The sequence below is a fragment of the Pongo pygmaeus genome, chromosome 20 (genome assembly GCF_028885625.2).
Source record: "Pongo pygmaeus isolate AG05252 chromosome 20, NHGRI_mPonPyg2-v2.0_pri, whole genome shotgun sequence".
NCBI classification, from domain to species: domain Eukaryota; kingdom Metazoa; phylum Chordata; class Mammalia; order Primates; family Hominidae; genus Pongo; species Pongo pygmaeus.
Window position 1 is genome coordinate 56,755,533 of NC_072393.2, and position 24,922 is coordinate 56,780,454.

The 24,922-nt window shown below is 54.5% G+C and overlaps 1 protein-coding gene across 3 annotated transcripts in view; it reads right to left on the bottom strand.

Annotated features, from left to right (window-relative positions):
- Nucleotides 1-25: 25 nt before the first annotated feature.
- SHANK1 (SH3 and multiple ankyrin repeat domains 1) overlaps nucleotides 26-24,922 on the bottom strand; it is a 60,353-nt gene continuing 35,456 nt past the window's right edge. For all 3 annotated transcript variants that reach the window (XM_054464895.2, XM_054464896.2, XM_054464894.2), the window contains 3 exons: nucleotides 12,396-12,492; nucleotides 6,594-9,687; nucleotides 26-3,066 (listed from right to left, as the gene is read on the bottom strand). In XM_054464895.2, the coding sequence (XP_054320870.1) occupies nucleotides 2,349-3,066; nucleotides 6,594-9,687; nucleotides 12,396-12,492 (3,909 nt within the window). In that variant the 3' untranslated portion in view covers nucleotides 26-2,348. The remainder of the gene's footprint in view (nucleotides 3,067-6,593; nucleotides 9,688-12,395; nucleotides 12,493-24,922) is intronic.

The window sequence follows — 24,922 nt, forward strand, 5'->3', positions numbered from 1 at the left end:
CTGGATTTTTTTGTGTGTTCTAGGGTTGTTTTTTTTTTTTTTTTCTGTTTTTTATATTTTCTTCTTTTGTTATTGTTCCTCTTTTTGCTTTTTCTCTCCTCTCCACCCCGCGCTGTCCCCGCATTCGGTCCCTCCCCACTCCCCACCCCGACCTCTCCTCCCCCCCACCCCCTACACCCTCCCCAACCCCGCGGCACCCATCCAGAATGAACAAGCCCTTGATAGACGGGCGCCGCGCAGGCCCCCTGCGGACTGGGGGCATCCGACAAGGGGGAGGGGGCGGGTAGGGTCCAGCGCGGCCTCTGCCCTTCTCTTCACCACCCCTCCCCCCTCCCACGACCCTCCCACGAGGTTCCCCGCAGATCCCTGACATGGTGAGGGGAGGGGGCAAGCCCCCTCCCCTCATGGACGGAGCGCACCCCCCTCTTGGGGGTAGGGGGCAGCAGAGGGGGAATGGGCTTGGGGAAGGAGGGGGAGCTCCCTTCTTTGGCAGCTGAACATGGGGGGGGGACCTGAGGGCAATGCCCTCCCCCCTTTACCCACAGCAGGGGAGGGGGCTTTTCAGGGGTAGGGGTGGCTTGACATTCCCAAGCCCCGGGAATAAGCGGAGAGAGGAAGCGTGCGGGAAGGAACAGCCATGCTGGAGGGAGAGGGAGCTTCTTGGAGTGGACAGGTTAGGAGAGGGGAATCTTCGTGCAAAAGGGATGGACAGATGGCCCAGGAAAGACAGAAGAGGGAGGATGTGAGGAAGGGTGAGGGCTGGAGGCAGGGAGAGGCTCAAGTGTGGAAGCATGGTGAGCAGGAAGCCAGTGTGCATAGGGTCTTCTCTGACCAGGAAGAGAAAGAGCTTAAGGAGGTAAGAGAATCCGAATGAGAATGGCTGCAAGAGCTGCTTGTCAACAGGAATAAAAAATAAGCGTGTCAGGAAAAGAAATGACAGTTACAGCCCAAGAGTGCATGGAATGAGATGAGTGTGCAAAAGGAAAGAAGTGGTAGAGCTCTCATCCAGGTAGAAAAGACAAGATGCAGTGTGCAGCCACGTCCTGGTGTGCAAGAACATTATTAAAGGGGAGAAACAAGGCTTCCAGAGAGCATTGAAAATGCTGGGGGGGGGGGGGGCGCATGTGCAAAAGCAAGTGTGCAAGAGGGTTCACAAAAGAATAAAAAATGCAGAAGGGCAAAGATTCCAAACAGAAAGGGGCAAAGGAGTGGGAGCCTGGCAAAGAAGAAGAGAATGAGCATTTGTGAGAGAAACACAGTTTCTGGGAGGCAAGTGTGCAAAAGGTGTGACCAAAAGTGACGGTGCAAAAGGGGCAAGAGGGAAGGCGGGGGGTGGGGGGCTAGGAATGTCGCGGTGAGAGGGGAGAAGTGGGGAGTGGAAGAATCTGGGATTTTTAAGAATAAGAAGGGAAAGTGCTTCAACATAAGAAAATGGAGGTAAGAGTGTGTCAGGAGGGGTGCATAAGATAGCAAGTGTGCAAGGGCTGAGCAAAGAGCAGGGCACTCCAGAGAATGAATGATGTGCATGGAGTCTGTGAGGGGGAGGGAAAATGTGTCCCAAGTGTGTCTGCAACAAGGGTCCAGAGCGAGCGGGGAGGAGGAGATGTGAAATGGAGTGTGTAAAGGAGGGCCCTGGTAGGGGAAAAGTGTGTAAGCAGCGAGAATCAGAGAAGGAGGCATGGAGCGTGAGAAAGGAAATGCAGCGTGTGCGAGGAGAGCAGAGTGTATTTGAGCGGGCCTCGCCAGCCAGAAGCAAAGGCAGAATGTGCAAGACAGCGAGAGGGCAAATTTGTGCAAAATTGCAGCCCAGGGAGGGGAGGGGAGAGAGGTGAGCAGGCGTGCTACGGAGCGTGCAAGAGGCTGAGGGGGGCAGCTGTGTGTGCTGGGGAGAGGGGAAGGGGGAAGAGCTGAGGGGCCTGGAGAGAGTGGGAAGGGTTGTTAGAGGGGCGGCAGGTGGTGGAATCCGAGGGCACCCCCTTCCCCTGCAGCCTGGGGGACGGTCCCCATCCAATCGGGCTCAGGGCTGACCCTCTATGGCTCTGTCCATCCCCTCCCCCCAGAATAGGCCCTTCCCTCCTTCTCAATTCCCCTCTGTCATTTCTCCTATCCCACCTCCGCTCCCCGCTTCACACACACACACTCTTGTGTCAGCTGCCCCCCTTCAGTGAGGTGCAAATGTCCGGCCTGGATTGGGCCACCTGGTGACCTCTGGCCTTGGGAGACGAGGGCAGGGCGCAGTTTGAACAGAGTCCCTGGCCCGGGGAGAGAATGACAGTCAGGGGTCAGAGGTCAAGAGGCCAGCAGGCTCTACAGTTCTGTGGACGGGGCTGGTCCGTCCAGGCCAGCCATCACCTCTCCAGGAAGAATTTGAGAGCCCGGTCGATGTTCATGCGGTGGCCCACCCTGGTCACACCTAGATCGACGTAGTCCTCCTTCGTCAAGGCGGGCAGGTGGGAGCCGTCAATCTCGTGGTCCAGGAACTGGGCTCGGTGCTCCGCCAAACCCAGCCACTCCAGCCAATCAGCCACGTCGAACTTGGTCCAGAACCCCAGAGGTTTAGCGCCAAACGGCTTGTCCGGGGGCAGCGAGAGCAGGCGGGTTGGTGAGAGGGAGCGCGAGGCCCCTGACAAGGCTCCCCCGAGCCCCCCGGATATCCCCGGGTGTGGCGGCACAAAGACTGGGGCGAAGGGGTCAGCCGAGCCTCCTGCCCCTCCAGTTGGGGAGCCACGGATGTCAAAGAGGCCTGGGTAGAGGGGTCCGGAAGGCAGGATGGGCAGGGATGAGGGCCTGGGCGCAGGGCTGACCTTGTGCTCCGAGGCGGGCAGCAGCGAGGGGCTGGGGGCCCGGCGGAGCAGAGGGGGCCGCATCTCGAACTCCACGCCCTGGAGGTGGCGGGTGGACGTGGAGGAGGAGGAGGCTGAGGGTGAGGTGGCCCCTGGGGCCGCAGCGGCTGTAGGGGAGACCCCTGTTCCGGTGGGGAGTGGCGGCAGAGGTGGTTTGGGCCAGTTCTGAAACAGGCTGCTGACAGGCTTGGAGAGGAGTGAGGACTGGGAATCGTCGGAGAGTCTGGAATGTGACAAGGGGGCAGTGGGGAAGGACAGGGATTTAGGGGGCAAGGGCAGGGGTGAGAAAGAGGCAGAGGTCAAGATATAGGGAGAGAGGAGGAGAGACATAAGGGTAGGGGGAGAGATGGAGGAGAGAGGCGGGAAGAAATGGAGGGAGCAAAGGGTAAGACGGCCGTGGAGGAAACAAATGAAGGGAAAGAAAGATGAGAGGACAGGGAGAGGGCGACAGTTAAGAGAGATGAAAGAAAAAGAGACATTAAGTGATAATAATAATAATCGTCACCGCTTACTGATGCTCATGTGTGCCAGGCATTGTTCTAAGTGCTTTACATGATTGCATCTCAGTTTAATCCCCACGACAGCCCTGATGCAGGTTACTATTATTATCAGCACAGAGAGGTTAAATAACTTGCCTAAGGACACACAGGAAGTGGCAGAGCCCGGTTATATGGCACCAAAGTCTGAGCTCTTCACCACTATTCTATACTGCCTTTCAGGTTATGGCCAGTCATAGCAGAGTGAAAGATGGGGAGACAGTGAGAGAGAGACAAAAAAAGGGTGAGCATCCAGGGGAGAGAGATGGAAGGGACAGGGGACACAGAGAGAGAGAGATGAAGAGAGGGAGATGAAAGAGAGAAGAAACAAGGGGAGAAAAAGGTTCCCCTCATCCCTTTCGTTCCCTCCCCTCCAGCACTGTCCCACCTCAGGGCCTTTGAACTGGCCGCTCCCCCTGCCTGGCTCACTCTTGCCCTGGGCAGCTGCTCCCTCTCCACTTTCATTACTCTGCCCATCTTGCCTGTTAAGTGAGAGACCTTCTCCACCCATCCCATTGTGGTAGCTTTTTTTGTAGGATGGTTGCAATTATTTTGTTTACTGCCCCACCCCCACTCCTATGTCCCTAGACTATGAGCCCTATGGAGTTGCACAGTCTTTGCCTGTCCTGTCCAGCAGGGGATCCCATCACCCAGAAGGGCACTCTGCACACATAGGTCATGAATCAATAATTAATGCAATTATTGACTGAATTAAGCATCGTTCCTATTGCTGCTACAAGCAGTGGAAAAAAAAAAAAAGAAAAGAAAAAAAATCCTCTCCTCTAACCAGAATACTTAAGAATAGTCAAGGAATTGCATTCAGTTCTTACAGGCCTAATAAACCCATATTTGTTTGTTTGTTTATTTTTACAGCCTGGGAGCATTGATTCAAGTTGCTCTGATAATATACACTTCCTTTTTCTTTTCTTTCTCTCTCCTTTTTTTTTTTTTTTTTTTTTTTTGAGACAAGGTCTCACTTTGTTCCCCAGGCTGCAGTGCCTTGGTGTGATATCAGCTCACTGCAGCCTCAACCTTCCAGGCTCAAGTGATCCACCCACCTCAGCCTCCTGAGTAGCTGGGACTACAGCTGCACGCCACTGTGCCCAGCCTCCTTTTTCTTTTCTTTCTTTCTTTCTTTCTTTTTTTTTTTTTCAACCTGGGAGCATAGATTTAAGTTGCCCCAAATATACACTCCCTGAACCCACATCTGAAGGTCAGACACATTTGGATAGCAGACCTTCAAACAGAATTCAAGTGAACTCTGTAGATGGACAAGGATATTTAAAAACTGCTTCCAACCCTCTGTGTATCTGAACCAGAAATGTAACTCTACTTTCTCTAGGACTAGAAGGTCTTGAATGGGCTCGAGTTCTGTGGTGATGCAGCTACCTGACTGCTCTGGGAAGCATCTGCATCATCCCGTATTTCCGCATGTAGAAGTTGCTGGGCTCTTGTTTGAGGCCCCCTCTTCCCCCATCCCATGTTACAACAATGGCACACATTAAATCCTCTCAAAAACTCTTTGGGCTGGCACTAGGCCATTCCCCTTCTACAGAGAGGTGGATTCATTTGCCTAAGATCACCCAGGTAGAAAGTGCAGGGCTGGGACTGGAAGCCGAGAAGGTGGGCTCTAGAACCACACCTATAACTGCATCCTGTCTTGAACCACACTGGCTTCAAGGGACTCACAGATTTCAGGGACTGTCAGAAAGAAGTGGCAGCTCACCAAGGAAAAGACATAAGCAGGTCTCGCTCCAGTCTCCTTTGTTAATAACTTTTTTTTTTTTTTTTGAGATGGAGTCTCACTCTGTCACCCAGGCTGGAACACAGTGGTGCAATCTTGGCTCACTGCAACCTCCGCCTCCCGGGTTCAAGTTATTTTCCTGCCTCAGCCTACTGAGGAGCTAGGACTACAGGTGCCCACCATCACGCCCAGCTAATTTTTTGTATTTTTTTTAGTAGAGATGGGGTTTCCCCGTGTTAGCCAGGATGGTCTCGATCTTCTGACCTCATGATCCACTCGCCTCAGCCTCCCAAAGTGCTGGGATTACAGGCATAAACCACCATGCCCAGCCTGTTAATAACTTTTTGTTCATCATGGGGTGTAGGTTGTGATGGTGATGGGCAGAGACAACAGAAGCTACTGAAATAAATGGAAATTTAAAGGCTGGACTCAGTGGCTTACACCTGTAATCACACTTTGGGAGGTCAAGGCAGGAGGATCACTTGAGCCCGGGAGTTTGAAACTAGCCTGGGCAACATAGCTTGTCTCTACAAAAAGTTAAAGAAAAACTGGCCAGGGCCAGGCATGCTGGCTCATGCGTGTAATCTCAGCACTTTGGGAGACGGAGGTGGGATGAATCACCTTAGGTCAGGAGTTCAAGACCAGCCTGGCCAACATGGCAAAACCCCTCATCTCTACTAAAAATTCAAAAATTTGCCGGGCATGGTGGCGGGCACCTGTAATCCCAGCTACTCAGGAGGCTGAGGCTGGAGAATCGTTTGAACCTGGGAGGCGGAAGTTGCAGTGAGCTGAGATTGCACCACTGCACTCCAGCCTGGGCAACAGAGTGAGACTCTGTCTCAAAAAAAAAAAAAAGAAGAAAAGAAAAATTGGCCAGGCATAGTGGCATGCACCTGTGGTCCCAGAGGATTGCTTGAGCCCAGGAGTTTGAGGGCGCAAGTGAGCTATGATTACACCACTGCACTCCAGCCGGGTGACAAGAGTGAGACCCTGTTTCTAAAAAAAAAAAAAAAAAAAAAAAAAAAAGCCAGGCATGTTGGCTCATGCCTGTAATCCCAGCACTTTGGGAGGCCGAGGCGGATGGATCACCTGAGGTTGGGAGTTCAGACCAGCCTGACCAACATGGAGAAACCCCGTCTCTACTAAAAATACAAAATTAGCTGGGGGTGGTGGCATGGGAGGCTGAGGCAGGAGAATTGCTTGAACCGGGGAGGCAGAGGTTGTGGTGAGCTGAGATCACGCCATTGCACTCCAGCCTGGGCAACAAGAGTGAAACTCTGTCTCAAAAAAAGAAAAAAGAAAAAGAAAAAGAAAAAGAAAAAGAAAGTATCTGTGAAAGCGTGCTTCTGTGAGAGCAAACTCCTGCCAACCTGGTTTCTGTTTCCTTTCTGCCACCCTGAGACCCTAAAGGGAAACAGCCATGCCATCAACACCTCTGGCCTCCCTTGTTGGCCACCAGCCCCCGCTTACCTCTGCCGCTGCAGGGAGGAGGTCCTCTCGGGGACATAGCTGGCTCCCCCGTGGTGGCTGTCTCCACTTCCCCCACTGCCTCCTCGGGCCCAGGGCAGAGCGCCGCCGGCTGCTGAGGAGCCCCCAAACTGCTGAAGCTTGGAGCTGAGTTCACTGATGATGCTGGCTTTTACTGAGGCCAAGGCTGAGGCCTGAGGCTGGGCCAGGGGTCCGGGCAGAGGTGGTGGCGGTGGGCCCGGGCCCTCCTCCCAGGGCAGCAGCTTCCGAGGCAGAGAGGAGGCCGTCGGCAAGGGCACCTGTGGGACTTCTGGCTCTACAGCCACCGGACCCCCAGCCACGCCTGCCGTGGGGGGTCCTGAACAAGCACGCAGGGCCAGCAGCCCATCGGTTCCAGCCCCTGTCACCGAGACGGTGGGGCTGGTGGGGGTGACAGGGTCTCGGAGTCCCCCGCTGGGGCCAGGTCGCAGGCCTCCGCTGGCTCCTAGCGCCCGGCCCCGGAGCTTAGAGGGAGTCAAGAGCTGAGGAGGGTATGGCGGGCCGGGAGTACCGCTGCCCCCAAAGGCCTGGCCGTCCAGGTAGGCCACATAGGTGTCCAGAAGCTCCGGCCCACTGGCCACACCGGCCCCAGCCCCGCCCCCACCCCCTGCGCTGCCACCACCTTCGGCAGATAGGCTGCTCAGCGTGGAGGCGCTGCTAATGGTCTCCAGTGGGTGGTCACTGCTGCTCCGACTGTCCACCTCCTCGATGCCAGAATCCGTGCCAGGCGGAGGGTCCGGGCCAGGCTGTGGGGCAGCGGGAGCCGGTGCTGCTGGGGCAGGCGGGCCTGGTGGAGGGGGGTCCCCAGGAGCGGCGGAGGCCCCCTGGGTCAGGGTGGCCACCTCGCTGTCATAGGATGTCAGGCTGGATGCGGTGGAGTCCAGGGTGGGAGGGGCTGCGGCCACAGCCGGGGGTGGCACAGGGGGTAACGGGGTGACCGGGGCAGGTGTGTCGGGCAGCGGGTGGGGAGGCCCAGGCGTGAGGGGCGACTCCGGCTTTTCGAAGCTGTTGGAGAATTCCAGAGGCGGAGGCAGCGGTTCCACGAAAAGGAATTCGCCATCTTCCACATCCACCGAGGGGGCGGGAGGCGGCAGGACCAGCAGGGGCAGCCCGTTCTCTTCGCTGGCCCTCGGGGAGGTCGGGGAGGGGGGCACGGACCGGCGTGGGCTGGGCGGCGGGACCCCCGGCCCGTCCTCGGAGGGGGGCCCCCTTCCGCTCGTCGCAGGGGCCCGGGGCTGGCAGTTTTCAAGGAACCGCACGTGCAGCGGCAGCCGCTCGGGTTCTTCGGGGGCTGCGGACCTCCAGGGCTTGCTCACTCCGGGGTGCGGGGCCGGGGGCTCCGTCCCCAGCTGCAGCAGGAGGGGCCCCACCCCGGGAGCGGTGGGCGGCAGGCGGTGTAGCAGGGAACGCCGGGCGGCGGGCGGGCTGGCGGGAAGGGACTTCTCCTGGCTGCCCAGCCCGGCCCTGTACCCCAGCTCCCGGCGCGCAGGGTCCGGCGGGGAGGCCCCCCAGAGACGCAGCACTGGCTCGTGGTGGGCGTGGGGCGAGTGGTGGTGCGGGGTGGGCGGCGGGGCCTCGTAGCGGGGCGATGGGGGCCTGGGAGGGGGCTGGGGGGCCCCGCCGCCCTCCGAGGACTCCTTCAGCGCTCGCTCGCGGGCGGCCAGGGCCAGCCCCAGCGGGGAGGCGGGATCCAGGGCCTTGCCGGTCAGCGGGTGCACCAGGGGTCGCGGGGGCAGGAAGCTGGTGAAGGCGCTGCTGCCCCCGCCACCCCCGTAGGCTCGGCTACCGGCCCCGTAGCCGCCGTAGCCCGCGCCGCTGCCCGCAGACTCCAGTCGGAGGTAGGGCTCGGCGGAGAACATGCCCTCGTCGATGGATTTGGAGTGGCGCAGCCGCGGGCCCGGGGCCGCCCCTGTGCCCAGCCCGCCGTCCCCGCCGTCCTCGTCCCCCGCGTCGGTGGAGAGGAACAGCGTGGAGCGCCGGCGCGCCTCATTCTGCCAGCCCCCCTCCCTCCGGGCCGCCCCCACCAGGGCGGCCCCGAACTGGCTCGTGAAGTCCAGCGTGGCCGGACCGCTGGGCGAGGCGGGGGTGGGCACGGGCGAGGGGGACGGGGGCACGGGTGACATGGCCGGGGCAGGGCTGGGCGAGGAGCCGCCGCCGCCGCCGCCTCCCGCGGGCTCGGGCTGGGTGGGGGGCTCCGCCTCGGTGCTGCTGCCCTGGCTGCTGCGGCCGCTGCTACTGGTGGACGGGGCCTTGATGATGATGGTGGGGATGGGGATGGAGTTCTTCTCCGAGGGCGCGGCCACGGCGGGCGGCGGCTGCGGGGAGGCCGGGGACGTGGGCGACGGCGCGGGCGGGAGGCCGCCGCCCTTCTGGGGCTCGCCTTCCACCTTGGTCTGCTTGACCAGCGGGCCCTTGCGGCCGCGGCCCGAGCGGGCGGGCACGTACATGGCTGCGCTGGCCGCCCGCGGGGGCAGCTGGAAATAGCGCAGAGCCGGGCCCTGGGAGGAGCCGCCGCCCCCGCCCGCGCTGCCGTGGTGCGATGGGGACGGGGCCCCCGGGGTCGGGCTGGGACCGCCGCCCCTCCAGCCTCGCAGGCTGGGCTGGGGCCCCAGAGCCAGGCGGGGTGGAGGGTCGTCGGGAGAGCCGCCTGTCTCCATCTCGGGAGGATGAGGGGGGTGGGCGTGGTGGTGGTGGGGCTGAGGGGGCGGGGCGTGGTGGTGGTGGTGGTGGGGCGGGTGGTGGTGGGCAGGGGGCAGGGGCCCACTGTGGTACAGGCTCTTCTCGCGGCTCCCCACGCGAGTGTCGGGAGGGGAGGGCCCGTCAAAGGACGCAGGGGAGGAGGCGGGGAGGGGGCCACCAGAGCCGGGGTTGAAGGGCCCTCCCCGAGGGGAGGGGGTGAGGCGCCCTGAGGAGGAGGGGACTGGAGGTGTGCTGTAGGGAGGCTCCGGTGGGGACGTGGTGGGTGGCGGTGGAATGTCCTCCGAACCAGGCACAGACAGGCTGCGGCTGAATTTCATGGCTGGGGGTGCTAGGTAAGGTCTGTCATCTTCTGCTGCACCTGGGGAGATACAGAGGATCAAGGAGGGGGACCCTGGTGGGGAGGGTCTCCCTGCTCCACTATCCCATAGAACCGCAACAATACTAATAACAAGAATGGCACCCCATATATGCCAGGAACTTCACGTGGACTCGCCCAGCTCTTCCCTATTTGGGGTAAACCCAAATCTGCTTCATACAGAGGTGCAGGTTGTGCAAGGTGAGGAAACTGAAATTCAGCGGAACTTCCTCCCCACGCCAGGAGGGGGCGCCATTTTCTAATTCCGTTCAAAGGCTCAGTGAACGGTTTGGGGCCAGCAAACGTGGCTGGAGCTGGGAAAGGATAGTCCCTCGTGTTTATGCATAGATGCGTGTTTCTTTTCACGTATATGCAGGAAAGAAATGCAACCAGCACATCAAAGCTGTGATTCTACAGAGAGAACCACTTATGATGAGGCTAAAGTTTAAAAGGGATTGGATCTATAGAAAAAAAAAATCAGGTAAACGATGAGAGCCAGGTGGACCCCACACTCAGTGGGAGTGTAAGACTCACACTGGTGGACTTTGAACACCAGGAGTTGGGGAAAGCTGAATACAATCAGGGAAAAACAACTCCAGGAGGCGTGCAGGAGTTAAGTCTTTGCTTACTTCACTGCCAAGGCTTGGTTTTTGACCCTCTTCTCACCTCTGACTACTCCCTCTCAACCAGTGACCAGCTTCATTCACTGCCTTTCTGCTGTCGACGCCCACGTTTATGCCTAGGGTCCCATCCTCCGCCCTGAGGTCTGGGCTCCTATATTCAAATACCCACACCCAGCTGGCTGTCTCACGGGCATCTCAGACTCCAAACGCTCCAACCCAAGCTCCTGATCTCCTTACCAACAGACTCCTCCCAGCCCACGGTCCCTCCCCACCACCGCAGCAAACAGCAGCTCTGTCCTTTCAGGTGCTAAGACTGAAAACCTTGCAGCCACCCTTAGTAGCTTTCTTCCTCACGTCACCCATATCCAATCCACCAGCAAATCCTGTCGTTTCAAAACATATCCGGAATTCAATCCCTTCTCACCCCTCCAGAGTCACCACCCTAGGCCAGCCACTATCATTTCCTATCTGGATAGCAATAGCTGTCACCTCCTCTTTGGTCCCCCAGCTTCCCAGCTCATCCGCTTCAATCTAGTCCCTTCACAGCAGCCAGAGGGTTTCTGTTAAAACTGAAGTCAGCTCATGTCCTTCCTCTGCTCAGAGCCCTGCCATGCACTCACCTCACTCAGGGCAAAGGTTCAAGTCCTCACCATGACTCCCCAGACCCTGCAGGATCGGGACCTTGTCCCCCCACTGCCCTCATGTCCAGTGCTCACTTGGCCCCTGCTACACGGGCCTCCTCCCTGTTGTATAAATGCACCAGACTCAGCCCGACCTCAAGACCTTTGCAGAGGTAGTTCGCTCTGCCTGGAATGCCTTAACTCCAGAGAGCCTCACGATTCCCCACTTCATCTCTAGGTGTTTTTTTTTTTTTTTTTTTTGAGACAGAGTCTCGCTCTGTCGCCCAGGCTGGAGTGCAATGGTGCGATCTTTGCTCACTGCAACCTCTGCTTCTCGGGTTCAAGCTATTCTCCTGCCTCAGCCTCCTGAGTAGCTGGGATTACAGGCACGTGCCACCACGCTTGGCTAATTTTTGTATTTTTAGTAGAAATGGGGTTTCATCATGTTGGTCAGGCTGGTCTTGAACTCCTGACCTTGTGATCTGCCTGCCTCGGCCTCCCAAAGTGCTGGGATTACACGTGTGAGCCACTGTGCCTGGCCCATCTCTAGGTTTTAGCTCAAACCTGCGCCCCGCCCCCCACTCAGCACTCCCTGTCTCTCTTACCTTACTCTACTATTTTTTTCACTCTTTTTTTTTTTTTTTTTTTTGAGACGGAGTCTTGCTCTGTTGCCCAGGCTGGAGTGCAGTGGCACGTTCTTGGCTCACTGCAAGCTCCGCCTCCCAGGTTCACGCCATTCTCCTGCCTCAGCCTCCCGAGTAGCTGGGACTACAGGTGCCCGCCACCACACCCGGCTAATTTTTTGTATTTTTAGTAGAGATGGGATTTCACCATGTTAACCAGGATGGTCTCGATCTCCTGACCTCGTGATCTGCCTGCCTCGGCCTCCCAAAGTGCTGGGATTACAGGCGTGAGCCACTGCGCCCGGCCCACTCTTTTTTTTTTGTTTTCCATAGCATGTACAACTGCTAACATACTAGATAATTTTCTTGCTTATCATCCTTATAATCCATTATCTGTCTTCCCCTGCTATAAAGCAAGCCCCATGAGGGCAGGAACCTTTAGTCTGTTTTATTCGCTGACATATCCCCATTCTAGAACAATTCCTGGCATGTGGGGAACGCTTGGTAAACACTTGTAAAATGAATGAATGGATGGAATCGGGTATAAGAGAAAGAACCAGAAAGCTGTAGCAGGGGCTTTAGCTCACTGCATCCCCATTCTCTAGATGTAGAGCCAGAGGCCCAGAGAAGTCAAGCCACCTGCCCCAGTTCACACAGCTGGGAAGGAGGGGAGCCAGGATTCATGGCCAAGTTCACCCATCTCCAAAGCCTGAACTCTTAACCCAATTTGATGAAACTATGGTCTCTCTGGAAGCAGAGAACATTTCCAAGTCCGCTTGCTTTTCCTAAACTGTCACGTTTCTGGCCTCCCCCAGCCCCCACATCTCTTCTTCTGGGTGGCATACCGATAGATTTTTGCCGGAGCATCAACCCAGGTCCTGGAGGCAGGAAAGAAGGACGCTCGTAACTTGGCTGGGCACGGTGGTGGGGATCGAAGCTCGACTTTGGAGCGGCAGTCAGGGGGGAGAGAGAGAAAAGAGAGATCAGTCAGCGCAGAAAGGCTTGTGGCTTCACCATACGGCTGCCCCCTATTCCTTCCTTAAGCCCCTGCAGTAAGGGAAAGCAGTGTGAAGACAGTGGAAGGAGGCCGGGCGATGTGGCTCACGCCTGTAATCCCAGCACTTTGGGAGGCTGAGGCAGGAGGATCATCTGAGGTCAGGAGTTCAAGACCAGCCTGGCCAACATGGCAAAACCTCGTCTCTACTAAAACTACAAAAATTAGCCAGGCATGGTGGCGGGTGCCTGTAATCCTAGCTACTCGGGAGGCTGAGGCTTGAGAATCGCTTGAACCCGTGAGGTGGAGGCTGCAGTGAGCCAAGATCACACCACTGCACTCCAGCCTGGGCAACAGAGTGAGACTCTATCTCAAAAAAAAAAAAAAAAAAAAAAAAAAGAAGAAGAAGGCAAACGGGAATTCTGGGGGAATGAAAAGCCTTGAGTCTGGGCAGGAGCAAGAAAGAAAGGAGAAGAAAGCAGATTTTCCGACTCTTGCTCTGCTTCCTTCCTCCAGCCACTGCCCACGTCCAGGTCCCCACCAGTGTTCTCCAGGATGGAGCAGCCTCTTCCCTCATCTCCCTGCTGCCATCCTTGATCCCCCACCCTGTTCCAGTCTGTTTTCCACACAAGAGTCAGAGGCATCTTTCAAAAAGCATGCTATTGCCCCTGCTTGAAATCCCATGTCAGTTAGGAGATCAGAGGCGACCGAACTCCCAACTCTGGTCTACAAGACCCTCTATGGCAGGCACTGCTGGTGCACCTGCAGCTGCCCTCCCCCTGGATGCAGCATCCCATCCCTCACCCACTGCTGGGAGTGTCACCTGCCTGCGGCCCTTAAGAATCACCCTCCTTCAGAGTCCTGGACTCGCCCAGTCCATTATGTGTCCCTGCTTCCCGGAGCAGCCCACAGCCCACGATGGACTGATACGGAGTTCCGAGGCAGCACTAAAGCCGGGGTGCCCAGCCTGACCCCACGGGTTCCCACTCCAGTGAGAACCGCATCTGCTTGACCTCCTTCCACAGCCCCAGCCAGTCTCCCTGAAGGTTCCCCCTCAGCAAACCCTTGGTACAGGAATCCTCACCTCTGGCTCCCGTTCTAGGGAAGCCCACACGAAGACACCCTGCAGGACCCAGCCCCTGCCCCCATTTTGCACCTGCTCCCTTGGTCCACCTTCACCCCCACCTCTTCCTTCTCCTCTGTCATCCCCAGGTCTACCCTCATTTGAGAACACCCGCAAGCCCTGGTTCTCTCGGCAACAGCTTTCCCTCTTATTGTCACAGTTCCTTTTCAGCGCTAAGTTCTCCTCCGTGAGACCTTCCCCGACCCCCTGCCCGGACGGCACTTCCCTCTGTCCCATTTTCTTCACAGCATCTCTCTTCCCCAGAAACCATCTTGTTTACTTGCTGTTTCCTCCACTAGCCTAGAAACTCCCTGAAGACAGGGCCTACGTATCCCAGGCATCGCACCAACAGTGTCTAGGGCCCATGATGCTTTTAGGGGAAGTGTTTTAATTTCTTTTCAAAGTAGAAGTGAAAGAAAAAAAGAAAAGAGAAAATTGTACCCTGGATAATATTGGTCTTTGCAGCAACATAAAATTTAAACTTTTTTTTTTAGACAGGGCTGGAGTGCAGTGGCGTTAACACGGCTCACTGCAGCCTTGGCCTCCCAGGCCTAAGCGATCCCAACCTCAACCTTCTGAGTAGCTGGGACTATAGGCAGGCACCATCACATCTAGTTAATTTTTAAATTTTTTTGCAGAGGCGAGGTCTTGCCGTGTTGCCCAGGCTCATCTCAAATTCCCGGGTTCAAGCGATCCTCCCACTTTGGCCTCCCCAAAAGTTCTCAGATTACAGGCATAAGCCACCGTGCTGGCCTTTTTTTTTTTTTTTTTTAAATACAGAAGGACAGAAATGCCTAAGGTTCATGGAAGTCATTATGAAACCTGCCTGAGGGTAGGGTAGTGACTTTATCAGTCTCATTTCCTACTGAGGCCCCAGTCCCTACATAGGGCCTGCTGTTCTATAAGCAAGTGTTAGATGAGTAACAGGGAGAATCAGCCAAGGTCAGGCACTTCGGGGCCCTGACTCCCCAGCTTCTGCTAGGTCACCCCATGTGTCTCCCTTCTCCATCTTTGAGACCAGAAGTGCGGAGAAAGGGAACCCTCTCGGAATGAAGTTCCCACCTTTGGGATGAACCCTTACTTCCTGCACTGCCCACCATACCCCCTCCTGCCTCTTTCCTCCAGCCATTCACAACCATTCCCAGTTCCCTCAATTCTCACCTCCGACACTCTGCATGGAGCATCCTTTCCCTGGGCTCTGTGCTCTGCTTGGGAAAGCTCTGCTAACTTAGCCCTCCACCCTGGCCCAGCTACCCACTTCCTTTAGGCCTGCAGTGCCTCCTTAGAGTAGCCACTAGCCATTCAACTGTACATTTCAGGCTAAAATGGTGGCTCATGCCTGAAATCTCAACATTAGGGAGGATCGCTTGACTCCAGGAATTTGAGACTAGCCTGGGCAGCATAGGGAGACTCTGTCTCTACAAAAATAAAAATTACAAAAATTGCTGGGCACGGTGGCTCACGCCTGTAATCCCAGCACTTTGGGTGGGCAGATCACCTGAGGTCAGGAGTTCAAGACCAGCCTGGCCAACATGGTGAAATTCCATCTCTATGAAAAATACAAAAATTAGCTGGGAGTGGCGGCGTGTACCTGTAATCCCAGCTATACAGGAGGCTGAGGCAGGAGAATCACTTGAACCTGGGAGGCGGAGGTTGCAGTGAGCCGAGATTGTGCCACTGCACTCCAGCCTGGGTGATAGAGCAATGCTCAGTCTCAAAAAAAAAAAAAAAATTAGCCAGGCGTAGTAGCACATGCCTGTCATCTTAGTTACTTGGGAGGCTGAGGTGGGAGTTTCACCTGAGTGCAAGAGTTCAAGGCTTCATTGAGCTATGAGTGTGCCACTGCACTCCAGCCTGGATGATAGAGTGCGACTGTGTCTCTAAAGAAACAGACCAACTAAAAAGACAAGTGTAAATTTCAATTAATTAAAATTAATTTGTAAAATTCAATTTCTCTGTTGCACTGGCCACATTTGAAGTATTCAATAGTTACCTGTGGCTGGTGGCTACCAAATTGGACAGTATAGATATGGAACATTTCATCATCACAGAGAGTTCTATTGGTTCTAGTCCAGACTTTCCTGGGGTCTGTATTACATGCCTCTCACTACACTTCCCTCCCTGAATTGGGACTGTCTGTTTCTATGTTTGTCTCATTAATTCATTCATTCCAGAAATATTTATTGAGGACTTCCTTTATGCCAGGGACTGTGGCAAATACTGCAGATACAACAAATTAGACAAATGTCCCAGCCCACAGGAAGGGCAAGCAGGCCATAAACAACATAAATTCGTAAAATATAACACTGGTCAGATGGAGGTAAGGGGGAGGAGAGAGGGAGAATGTAATTTAAAATACGGGCTGATGGCGGGCGCGGTGGCTCACGCCTTTAATCCCAACACTTTGGGAGTTCAAGGTGGGTGGATCATTTGAGGTCAGGAGTTTGAGAACAGCCTGACCAACATGGTGAAACCCCATCTCTACTAAAAATACAAAAAAATTAGCTAGGCTTGGTGGCACATGCCTATAGTTCCAGGGAGGCTGAGGCAGGAGAATCACTTGAACCTGAAGGCAGAGGTTGCAGTTAGTCAAGATCGTGCCACTGCACTCCAGCCTGGGTGACACAGCAAGACTTCGTCTAAAATAAAATAGAATAAAATAAGGGCTGGCCAGGCAAGTGGCTCCTGTCTGTAATCTCAGCACTCTGGGAGGCGGGAAGATTGCTTGATGCCAGGAGTTCGAGACTAGCCTGGGCAACATAGCAAGACCCTGTCTCCACCCCCAATTTTTTTTTTTAAATTAGTGGTGCATGGTGGCATGTGCCTGTTATCCCAGCCACTTGGGAGGCTGAGGTGGGAGGATCCCTTGAGCCCATGAGTTTGAGGCTGCAGTGAGCTATGATCGTGCCACTGCACTCCTGCCTGGGTAACAGAACAAGACCTTGTCTCAAAATAAATAAAATAAGGTGGTCAAGGAAGGCCTCACTGAGAAGGTATTATTTGAGCAAACTCCTGGAGGAGGTGAAGGAGGGGGCATAATGATGTGTAGAGGAAGAGTGTTCCAGGCAGGTGGAACAGCAGGTGCAAAGGCCCTGAGGTGAGGGTGAGCCAGGCAGGCTCAGGAGGAATAGGAAGGAGGCCAGGAGCTGAAGGGTGGGAGTTGAGGTTAGACAGGTGATAGAAGGGTGGGAGTGGGTAGGACCTGCAAGTTTCAGGTTTCTTTCAGATTTCGGCTCCAAGGTCTCCTCTCTGGAGAGGCTTCCTCCTGTTACTCTGTGTCATAACTCCCTTAACTTATGCCAGTTTGGAGTTATCATCATTACTTGCTTGCTTGTTTACTGTCTGTCTCCCTGGGCATGCAGCCCACCCCAATACTCCTTCTACTCTATTTCCTTGGTAAGAAAATGCCAATCTTATTTGGCACCTTTTGAGAGACTACACTTCCCAGCCTCCTTTGCAGCTAGGTGTGGCCATATGACTAAGGAAGGCCAACAGGGATGCACAAGTGGGAGTGTTGTGTGTTACATCTGGGATGTCTTGGAGGTAACTCAAGAGGCCTTTCGCCCTTCCTTATTCCTGCTACCTGGAATGCTGGTGCAATAGCTAGAGCTCCAGCAGCAATTTTGGACTATGAGGCCAGTCTGCAGTTGGAAACATGGCTAAGATGGCAGAGCAGAAATTGAGAAGGATTCTGGGTGTTTAAGACCATGGAGGCTGCTAATCTGCCAGAGACTTCCTATTCCATACCTTTTTTTTTTTTTTTTTTTTTTTTTTTTTAGATGGGAGTCTCACTCTGTCACCCAGGCTGAAGTGCAGTGGCACTATCTTGGCTCACTGCAACCTCCACCTCCTGGGTTCAAGCGATTCTCTTGCCTCAGCCTCCTGAGTAGCTGAGACTATAGGTGCCCACCACCACACCCAGCTAATTTTTGTATTTTTAGTAGAGACAGGGGTTCACCATGTTGCCCAGGCTGGTCTTGAACTCCTGACTTCAGGTGATCCACCCACCTTGGCCTCCCAAAGTGCTGGGATTACAGGTGTGAGCCACCATGCCTGGCCCCCATACTTCTTTAACAAGAGAGAGATAAAAGCATTTTTCTTGGTCAAGCCACCATTATTTGCTTTTTCCCCCTCAGGTACAGCAGAACCCAATTCTGCTAGTCTCCTCTTTCAAATGTAAATTCTCTAAAGGAAGTTACTTTGTTTGACTGATTCACTCTTATACCTTGAGAGCCCAGCAGCAGGTCCAGGATATAGTAGGTGCTCAATAAATATTTGTAGAAGGAAGAACTCATTGGAAGCAATACAAGACACCCTGACAAGATGTGGCGAGCAACTCCAGGGCAAAACCCCAGCCTGTTCCTCTGAACATCCCCATCAAACAGCACAGGGCCAGCTCCAAGCAGGCGTCAGGAGATGTCGCCTGAAGGCATCCCTGTTTTGAGGGATTTCCTGCCATGTTGCTCTTCTCTAAGCGCTTCTCAGCCTGCTCAATCCTTCTCCACTTTGCTGAATGTTTTTCTGACCCCCTCCTCCATCTCCTTCAGCCACAGCCCAATACTGTGCTTGGCTTTCTGTCCTGTCCTGCAGCTGTGTGGTATCAGAGAGCAGAACCTTGCAAAAGATAAAGGCAGTAGAGAAGTGGCAAGCGGAAGGAGACACTCTTGTGTGAGCCATTTTGCCTGCTGTTTTTCCTGTGTGTCCTCACTAGATCATCACGCCTGTGAGGTAGGGTGGATTATACCCATTTGGATGATAATGAAAGAGGCCATGGATCAGAGAGAAAAGGGCCTTATCCTAGACCAGCCAGCAAGTAAGGAGAAGACTAAAGATGCATCGGAGAAAAGAGATCAGAGTGGCTCAAAAACCCTAAGATAAAATGGGAGGGGTACGAAGAGCCAGGATTGGGGGATGTGACCAATCAGGAAGCACAGAGGGACTGCTGAGGGGCAGAGCTGGAGAGGACAGCAAGAACAGAGTCCAGGCAGGAGAGGACAGCTGGGAGGAGGGGAAGAAGGCAAGGGAAACACCTGCACGGGGTATGGGGGCGGGTGGTGGGGGCCAGAGGGAGAGGCGAGGGTCAGGTGACAGGTGAGGGTGAAGGTGATGAGGCAGGGATCAGAGTGACAGTGGAGGGGTTGATGTGACAGTGGAAGGGTCAGAGTGACAGGGAAGGGACCAGGGTGATGGGGGAGAGGTCAGGATGACAGGGAAGGGTCAGGAGGACAGTGGAGAGGTCAATGTGACAGAGAAGGGGTCAGGTGACAGAGGAAGAGTCAGAGTGATGGGGAAGGGTGAGGGTGACAGGGTAGGGGTCAGGGTGAGAGAAGAGGTAAAAGAGAGACAGTGGAGGAGTCAAAGGGACAACGGAGGGGCCAGGGTGATGGGGAGGGGCCAGGGTGATGGGGAGGAGCCAGGGTGATGGGGAGGAGTTAGGGTGATGGGGAGGGGCCAGGGTGATGGGGAGGAGCCAGGGTGATGGGGAGGGGCCAGGGTGATGGGGAGGGGTCAGGGTGATGGGGAGGGGTCAAAGGGACAATGGAGGGGTCAGGGTGATGGGGAGGGGCCAGGGTGATGGGGAGGGGCCAGGGTGATGGGGAGGGGTCAGGGTGATGGGGAGGGGCCAGAGTGATGGGGAGGGGCCAGGGTGATGGGGAGGAGCCAGGGTGATGGGGAGGGGCCAGGGTGATGGAGAGGGGTCAAAGGGACAACGGAGGGGTCAGGGTGATGGGGAGGGGCCAGGGTGATGGGGAGGGGCCAGGGTGATGGGGAGGGGTCAGGGTGATGGGGAGGGGCCAGGATGATGGGGAGGGGCCAGGATGATGGGGAGGGGCCAGGGTGATGGGGAAGGGTCAGGGTGATGGGGAGGGGTCAGGGTGATGGGGAGGGGTCAGGGTGATGGGGAGGGGCCAGGGTGATGGGGAGGGGCCAGGGTGATGGGGAAGGGTCAGGGTGATGGGGAGGGGTCAGGGTGATGGGGAGGGGTCAGGGTGATGGGGAGGGGCCAGGGTGATGGGGAGGGGTCAGGGTGATGGGGAGGGGTCAGGGTGATGGGGAAGGGTCAGGGTGATGGGGAGGGGTCAGGGTGATGGGGAAGGGTCAGGGTGATGGGGAGGGGTCAGGGTGACGGGAGAGGGCTTAGAGTGGCAGGGAACTGGTTATAGTGCGTGGGGAGGGGTGTCCCCGACAGAGGAGGGTGCAGAGTGACAGACGCCTCGTCAGATTTGCAAGCTGACAAAAGACACGCCATGTGGAAGAAGAAGGGACAAAAATGGGTTAGCTTGACATAAGAAGGGTCAGGGTGACAGGAGAGATGTCAGACTGACGGAGGAACCATAACAATCTGATGGGGCATCGCACTGACTCCTGAGGGAGCACCTGAACTCCACCAACCAACGGAAGCATTCGCTCCCGCGCAGAAGGGGCAGCCAATCAGAGTGCGCAGCCTTGCATGACATCACCGGCTGCCGGGCAGACTCCCCTTCAGTCAGTCGCCCAAAGGCCCAGTTCTCCCTCACCTTGTGGCCTCGTGCCTCAATGGCAGCGCATGTCCTGCAGCTGACCAGTGGCTGGGGAACTCCTGCTAAGGAGGCAGCCCTGAGAGGGGATAGGGGAGAGAATGGACAGGGAGACAACTGAAGAGACAGAGATGGGGGGACAGAGATAGACAGAGACAGAGAGAGGGAGACAAGGAGACACAGAGACAGAGGTAGAGAGACAGAAAAAGAGAGACAGAGATAGAGAGACAGAGACAGAGAGACAAAGGCAAAGATGGGGAGAGAGAGACAGAGATGGAGAGACAGAGATAGAGAGACAGAGACAGAGAGACAAAGGCAAAGATGGGGAGAGAGAGACAGAGATGGAGAGACAGAGACAGAGACAAAGGCAGAGATAGGGAGACAGAGATAGACAAAGGCAGAGATGGGGAGACAGAGATGGAGAGACAGAGAGACAATGGCAGAGATGAGGAGACAGAGACAGAGAAACAGAGAGACAATGGCAGAGATGAGGAGACAGAGATAGAGAGACAGAGAGAGAGCCAGGGAGACAAGGAGACACAGAGACAGAGATGGAGAGACAGAGACAAAGAGACAAAGACAGATGGGGGAGAGAGGGAGGCAGGGAAACAGGGAGGGATGGGAAGAGAAAGATGGGGAGAGTGAGAGAGGGGAAGAGGGACAGACAGAGATGTGGCCTAGAAGGGGGAGAGACAAGGACTGAGAGATGAGAGGGGAAATGAGAGGACGACGGGAAGCAGGAAGAGCCCAGAGAGGCAGGAGGGAGGGCAGCTCTGACTCAGAGAGGGCCTGCGCAGCCCCAGGAGGGAACACCAGAAGTGGGGAGTGCAACTGAGAGGGAGCGATGATGTCTCAGACTGAGAGATGAGGGGCCACGAGGGATCCCTTGGGCATCAGTGGCGGGTGACAAAGACAGTAGCAGAGAAAGCCAAAGCTATACCGAGGGGCGGATGGACAGCAGAGCCCTGGGAGGAGACAGCCCAAGGGTTGCCCTGACCTAGGGTGGATCTGCTGGGCTCTGCGCCCCCAACTGTCCCTGCCTCCTCTAGGTTGTATGCAAAAGTGCATCTTTGGAGAGGGTTGAAATCTCCCAGTTTCCAAGTCCTTAGATAGTGGCATCTTTTTTTTTTTTTTTTTTTTTTTTTGAGACAGAATCTCACCCTGTCACCCAGGCTGGAGTGTAGTGGCGCAATCTTGGCTCACTGCAACCTCTGCCTCCCAGGTTCAAGCGATTCTCCTTTCTCATCCTCCCGAGTAGCTGGAATAACAGGCGTGCGCCACCACACCCAGCAAATTTTTGTAGTTTTAGTAGCGGCGGGGTTTCACCTTGTTGGCCAGGCTGGTCTCAAACTCCTGACCTCAGGTGATCCACCTGCCTTGGCCTCCCAAAGTGCTGGGATTACAGGCGTGAGCCATCATGCCTGGCTGATAGTGGCATCTTATACAATGCTTTGCTCTTGTTCACTTTTGTGCAGACCTGACCCAAGAAGCCTCGGGGGGTACTGCACCCCCCATCCCACTGCATCTAGACCAGAGGGAAGATGCAGAGTGAAGAGGGGAGAGGAACCGAAATGAATGGGAAATCAAGACACCGAGAAGAAGACTAGATGTCAAAAGAGGCCACCAAGATGCAGAAACCTCATGAAGGGGCATCTGCATTGACTCAGAGAGCGGGAAAGATAAAAATGGCAGGTAGGAAGGAGCAGAGAAGGCGGCAGAGAGAGCCTCCAACATGAGAGGGGGGCCTGAGGAAGGCCCGGGGACAGATCCAAGAGGTGAGAGAAGAAAAAAAAAAGGCGAGGGGGATGTACAGGGCAAATGACTATGGGTCCTCTGGACACAGAGGGAAAGGAGGTCTCACAGAACTCAGGTGAGTGCTTGTGAGTTTCATTTCTAGGAGGCGGGGGCAGGTGGGCAGCTGGTTTTATTACTGGCTGGTGTCTGGGCTCCTCTGGGGGTGGGTGTCTTCGGAGCTCAGAAAGTGAGTTCCCTGAGGGTTAGGCTCTTGCCTGTCCTGTAACTGGGTTCATGTAGGGCAGACCTAGCACTGTGGCTGCCTGGCACTTCACAGGAGCTCTGTGCATTTGTTGAATTAATGAAAACAGGCCTTGCTCTTATTAGTTTATCAGAGATTTACACTCAGTCTGATATGCTATTGTGGGGTCTCTGGTGTTGGGGGGTCTCTGGAGGCATACACAGAGATCACTGGTGAGTCATGGTGGACTTTCTAGTTTATTTTATTTCAATTAATTAATTTATGTATTTACTGAGACAGGGTCTCAGTCTGTTGCCCAGGCTGGAGTGCAGTGGCGCAAGCATGGCTCACTGCAGCTTTGACCTCCCTTGCTCAAGTGATCCTCCCACCTCAGCACACACCATGACTGGCTAATTTTTAAATATTTTGTAGAGACAGGGTCTCACTATGTTGCCCAGGCTGGTCTCGAACTCCTGGCCTCAAGTGATCCTCCTGCCTTGGCCTCCCAAAGTGTTGGGATTACAGGTGTGAACCGCTGTACCTGGCCTATTTTCTTTTCCTTTTTTATATATATATTTTTTTAGATGGAGTCTCACTCTATTGCCAGGCTGGAATGCAGTGGCATGATCTCAGCTCACTGTAACCTCCATCTCCTGGGTTCAAGTGATTCTCCTGCCTCAGCCTCCCAAGTAGCTGGGACCACAGGTGCACACCACCACGCCCAGCTAATTTTTGTATTTTTAGTAGAGACGGGGTTTCACCGTGTTTGCCAGGATGGTCTTGATCTCTTGACCTTGTGATCTGCCTGCCTTGGCCTCCCAAAGTGCTGGGATTATAGGTGTGAGCCACCGCGCCCAGCCCAGCCTGGCCTGTTTTCTATCCTGAGGGGTTTACCTTGTGTTGGGAGTTTGCTGTGTTACAGTTAACCTCATGGAATCCTCATAAGAACTGGGCAAGGTTGGCTTTAGCCCCATTTTAAAGAACAGAAAACTGAGATGCAGAGAAATTAAGTAACATGGTCCAAGGTGGCAAATTAAGTTAGAGGAAGTCAGGATTTGAATCCCCATTTGTCTGTTAATATAGAGTTTCTGGGGGATCAGGAACAAACGGAAACACCTGGGGTATGGTTAGAGACCCAGAGAGGGAAATTCAGAGGGAGGAGAGTGTAAAATACAGAGCAGGGGGAGGCATGAAGAAATGGGATTAGTGGGAGTACATCCCAGACTTCCAATAAATACTGAATAATTTAATGAGTGAATATGGATGGTAGCATCCTGAATCTAAGTCCACTTAGGATACTCCTGGGGCTGAAAATCTTTTTAATCTTTTTTGTTTGTTTGTTTTTTAGAGACAGGGTGGTATCTCTCTGTCGCCCAGGCTGGAGTGCAGTGGCACAATCATGGCTTACTGCAGCCTCAACCTCAGAGGCTCAGGTGACCCTCCCTCTTCAGCTCCTGGAGTAGCTAGGACTACAGGTACGTGCAACTAATTTTTGTATTTTTAGTAGAGATTGGTTTTTTGCCATGTTGCCCAAGCTGGTCTCAAACTACTGAGCTCCAGGGATCAGCCAGCCTTGGCCTTCCAAAGTGCTGGGATTATAGGTGTGAGCCGCTGCGCCTGGCCCTGAAAATCTTTTAACCTTAGAATGATATAGGGCAGTGGTTCTCAATTAGAGGTGGGTTTGCCCCCCCAGAGGACATTGGGCAGTATTTGCTGTTGGCATCCAGACGGTAGAGGCCAGGGGTGCTGCTAAAATCCTACAATGCCCAGGACAGGCTTCCACAACAAAGAATTACGCAGCTCCAAATACAGGCAATTGTGGCTATATGCGGTAGTTGTGTTATATGGGGTTGCCACACATTTCCCTTAACCAATCAATACATAACCTTGTTTTATGCATGTTTCTGTTGAAGGATGCCTTATTTAATATACATTGTTGATTCATTCACATCCAACTCCTGGCCACCAGCGCTCTAACTCATGCCTGAATGAAGCTTCTCTAACATACATATTTTCTCCATAAGGCACATCACAGCCTTCTCGCACTTAGGAACACTAGACAGCTCTTCAGCACCATGCTTGGGGGACCTTTTAAACGCTGATATCACCACTAAAAGGCCCAAAGATGCAAAGCACGTGACACTAAATAGACCGAGAAAAGACACTCGTTCACAGTATAAGAGCTGAAATGAGAAGGCACCCTCGTTCAGCCTCGTCTGGGAACCTACACATAGGGCTACTCAAGATTTTCTCTTCTTTGTGCCTGTCCAAGAATAACCACAAAAACCCTTCGCGTATTGATTCTGGGGTTCTAATAAATTTCAGCGAGTAGGCAAATTCGCAAACACAGAATCTGGGAATCATGAGGGCCAACTGTGTCAACAGTGCAGATGTTAGAAACCATGATGGACAGGAAGAGGTCTTGGACTTTGGTTCTGTCTTGATTAGAGACACACTTGATGAAAGGTCTCAGGCAAGTGAATGCAAATCTCTAAGACTGTTTCATCTTCTGTAAAATGGGAATGTGCATGCTCTCTCTTTCTTTCTGTTTCTGTACCGCCCTTTCCTTCTTAAAGCTGGTTGTGAAGAAGTTTGTTGAGGAATTATGAGAAGTTTGCTGCAGGGCAAGTGAAGATAGAAGAAGACCACAGGAGGAGGAAACAGTGTCAAAAAAGGTAAGAGCCCAGGGGAAGTAGATTTGGACTCCATATAAGGAAGAAGTTTTTTTTTTTTGAGACAGAGTTTCGCTTTTGTCACCCAGG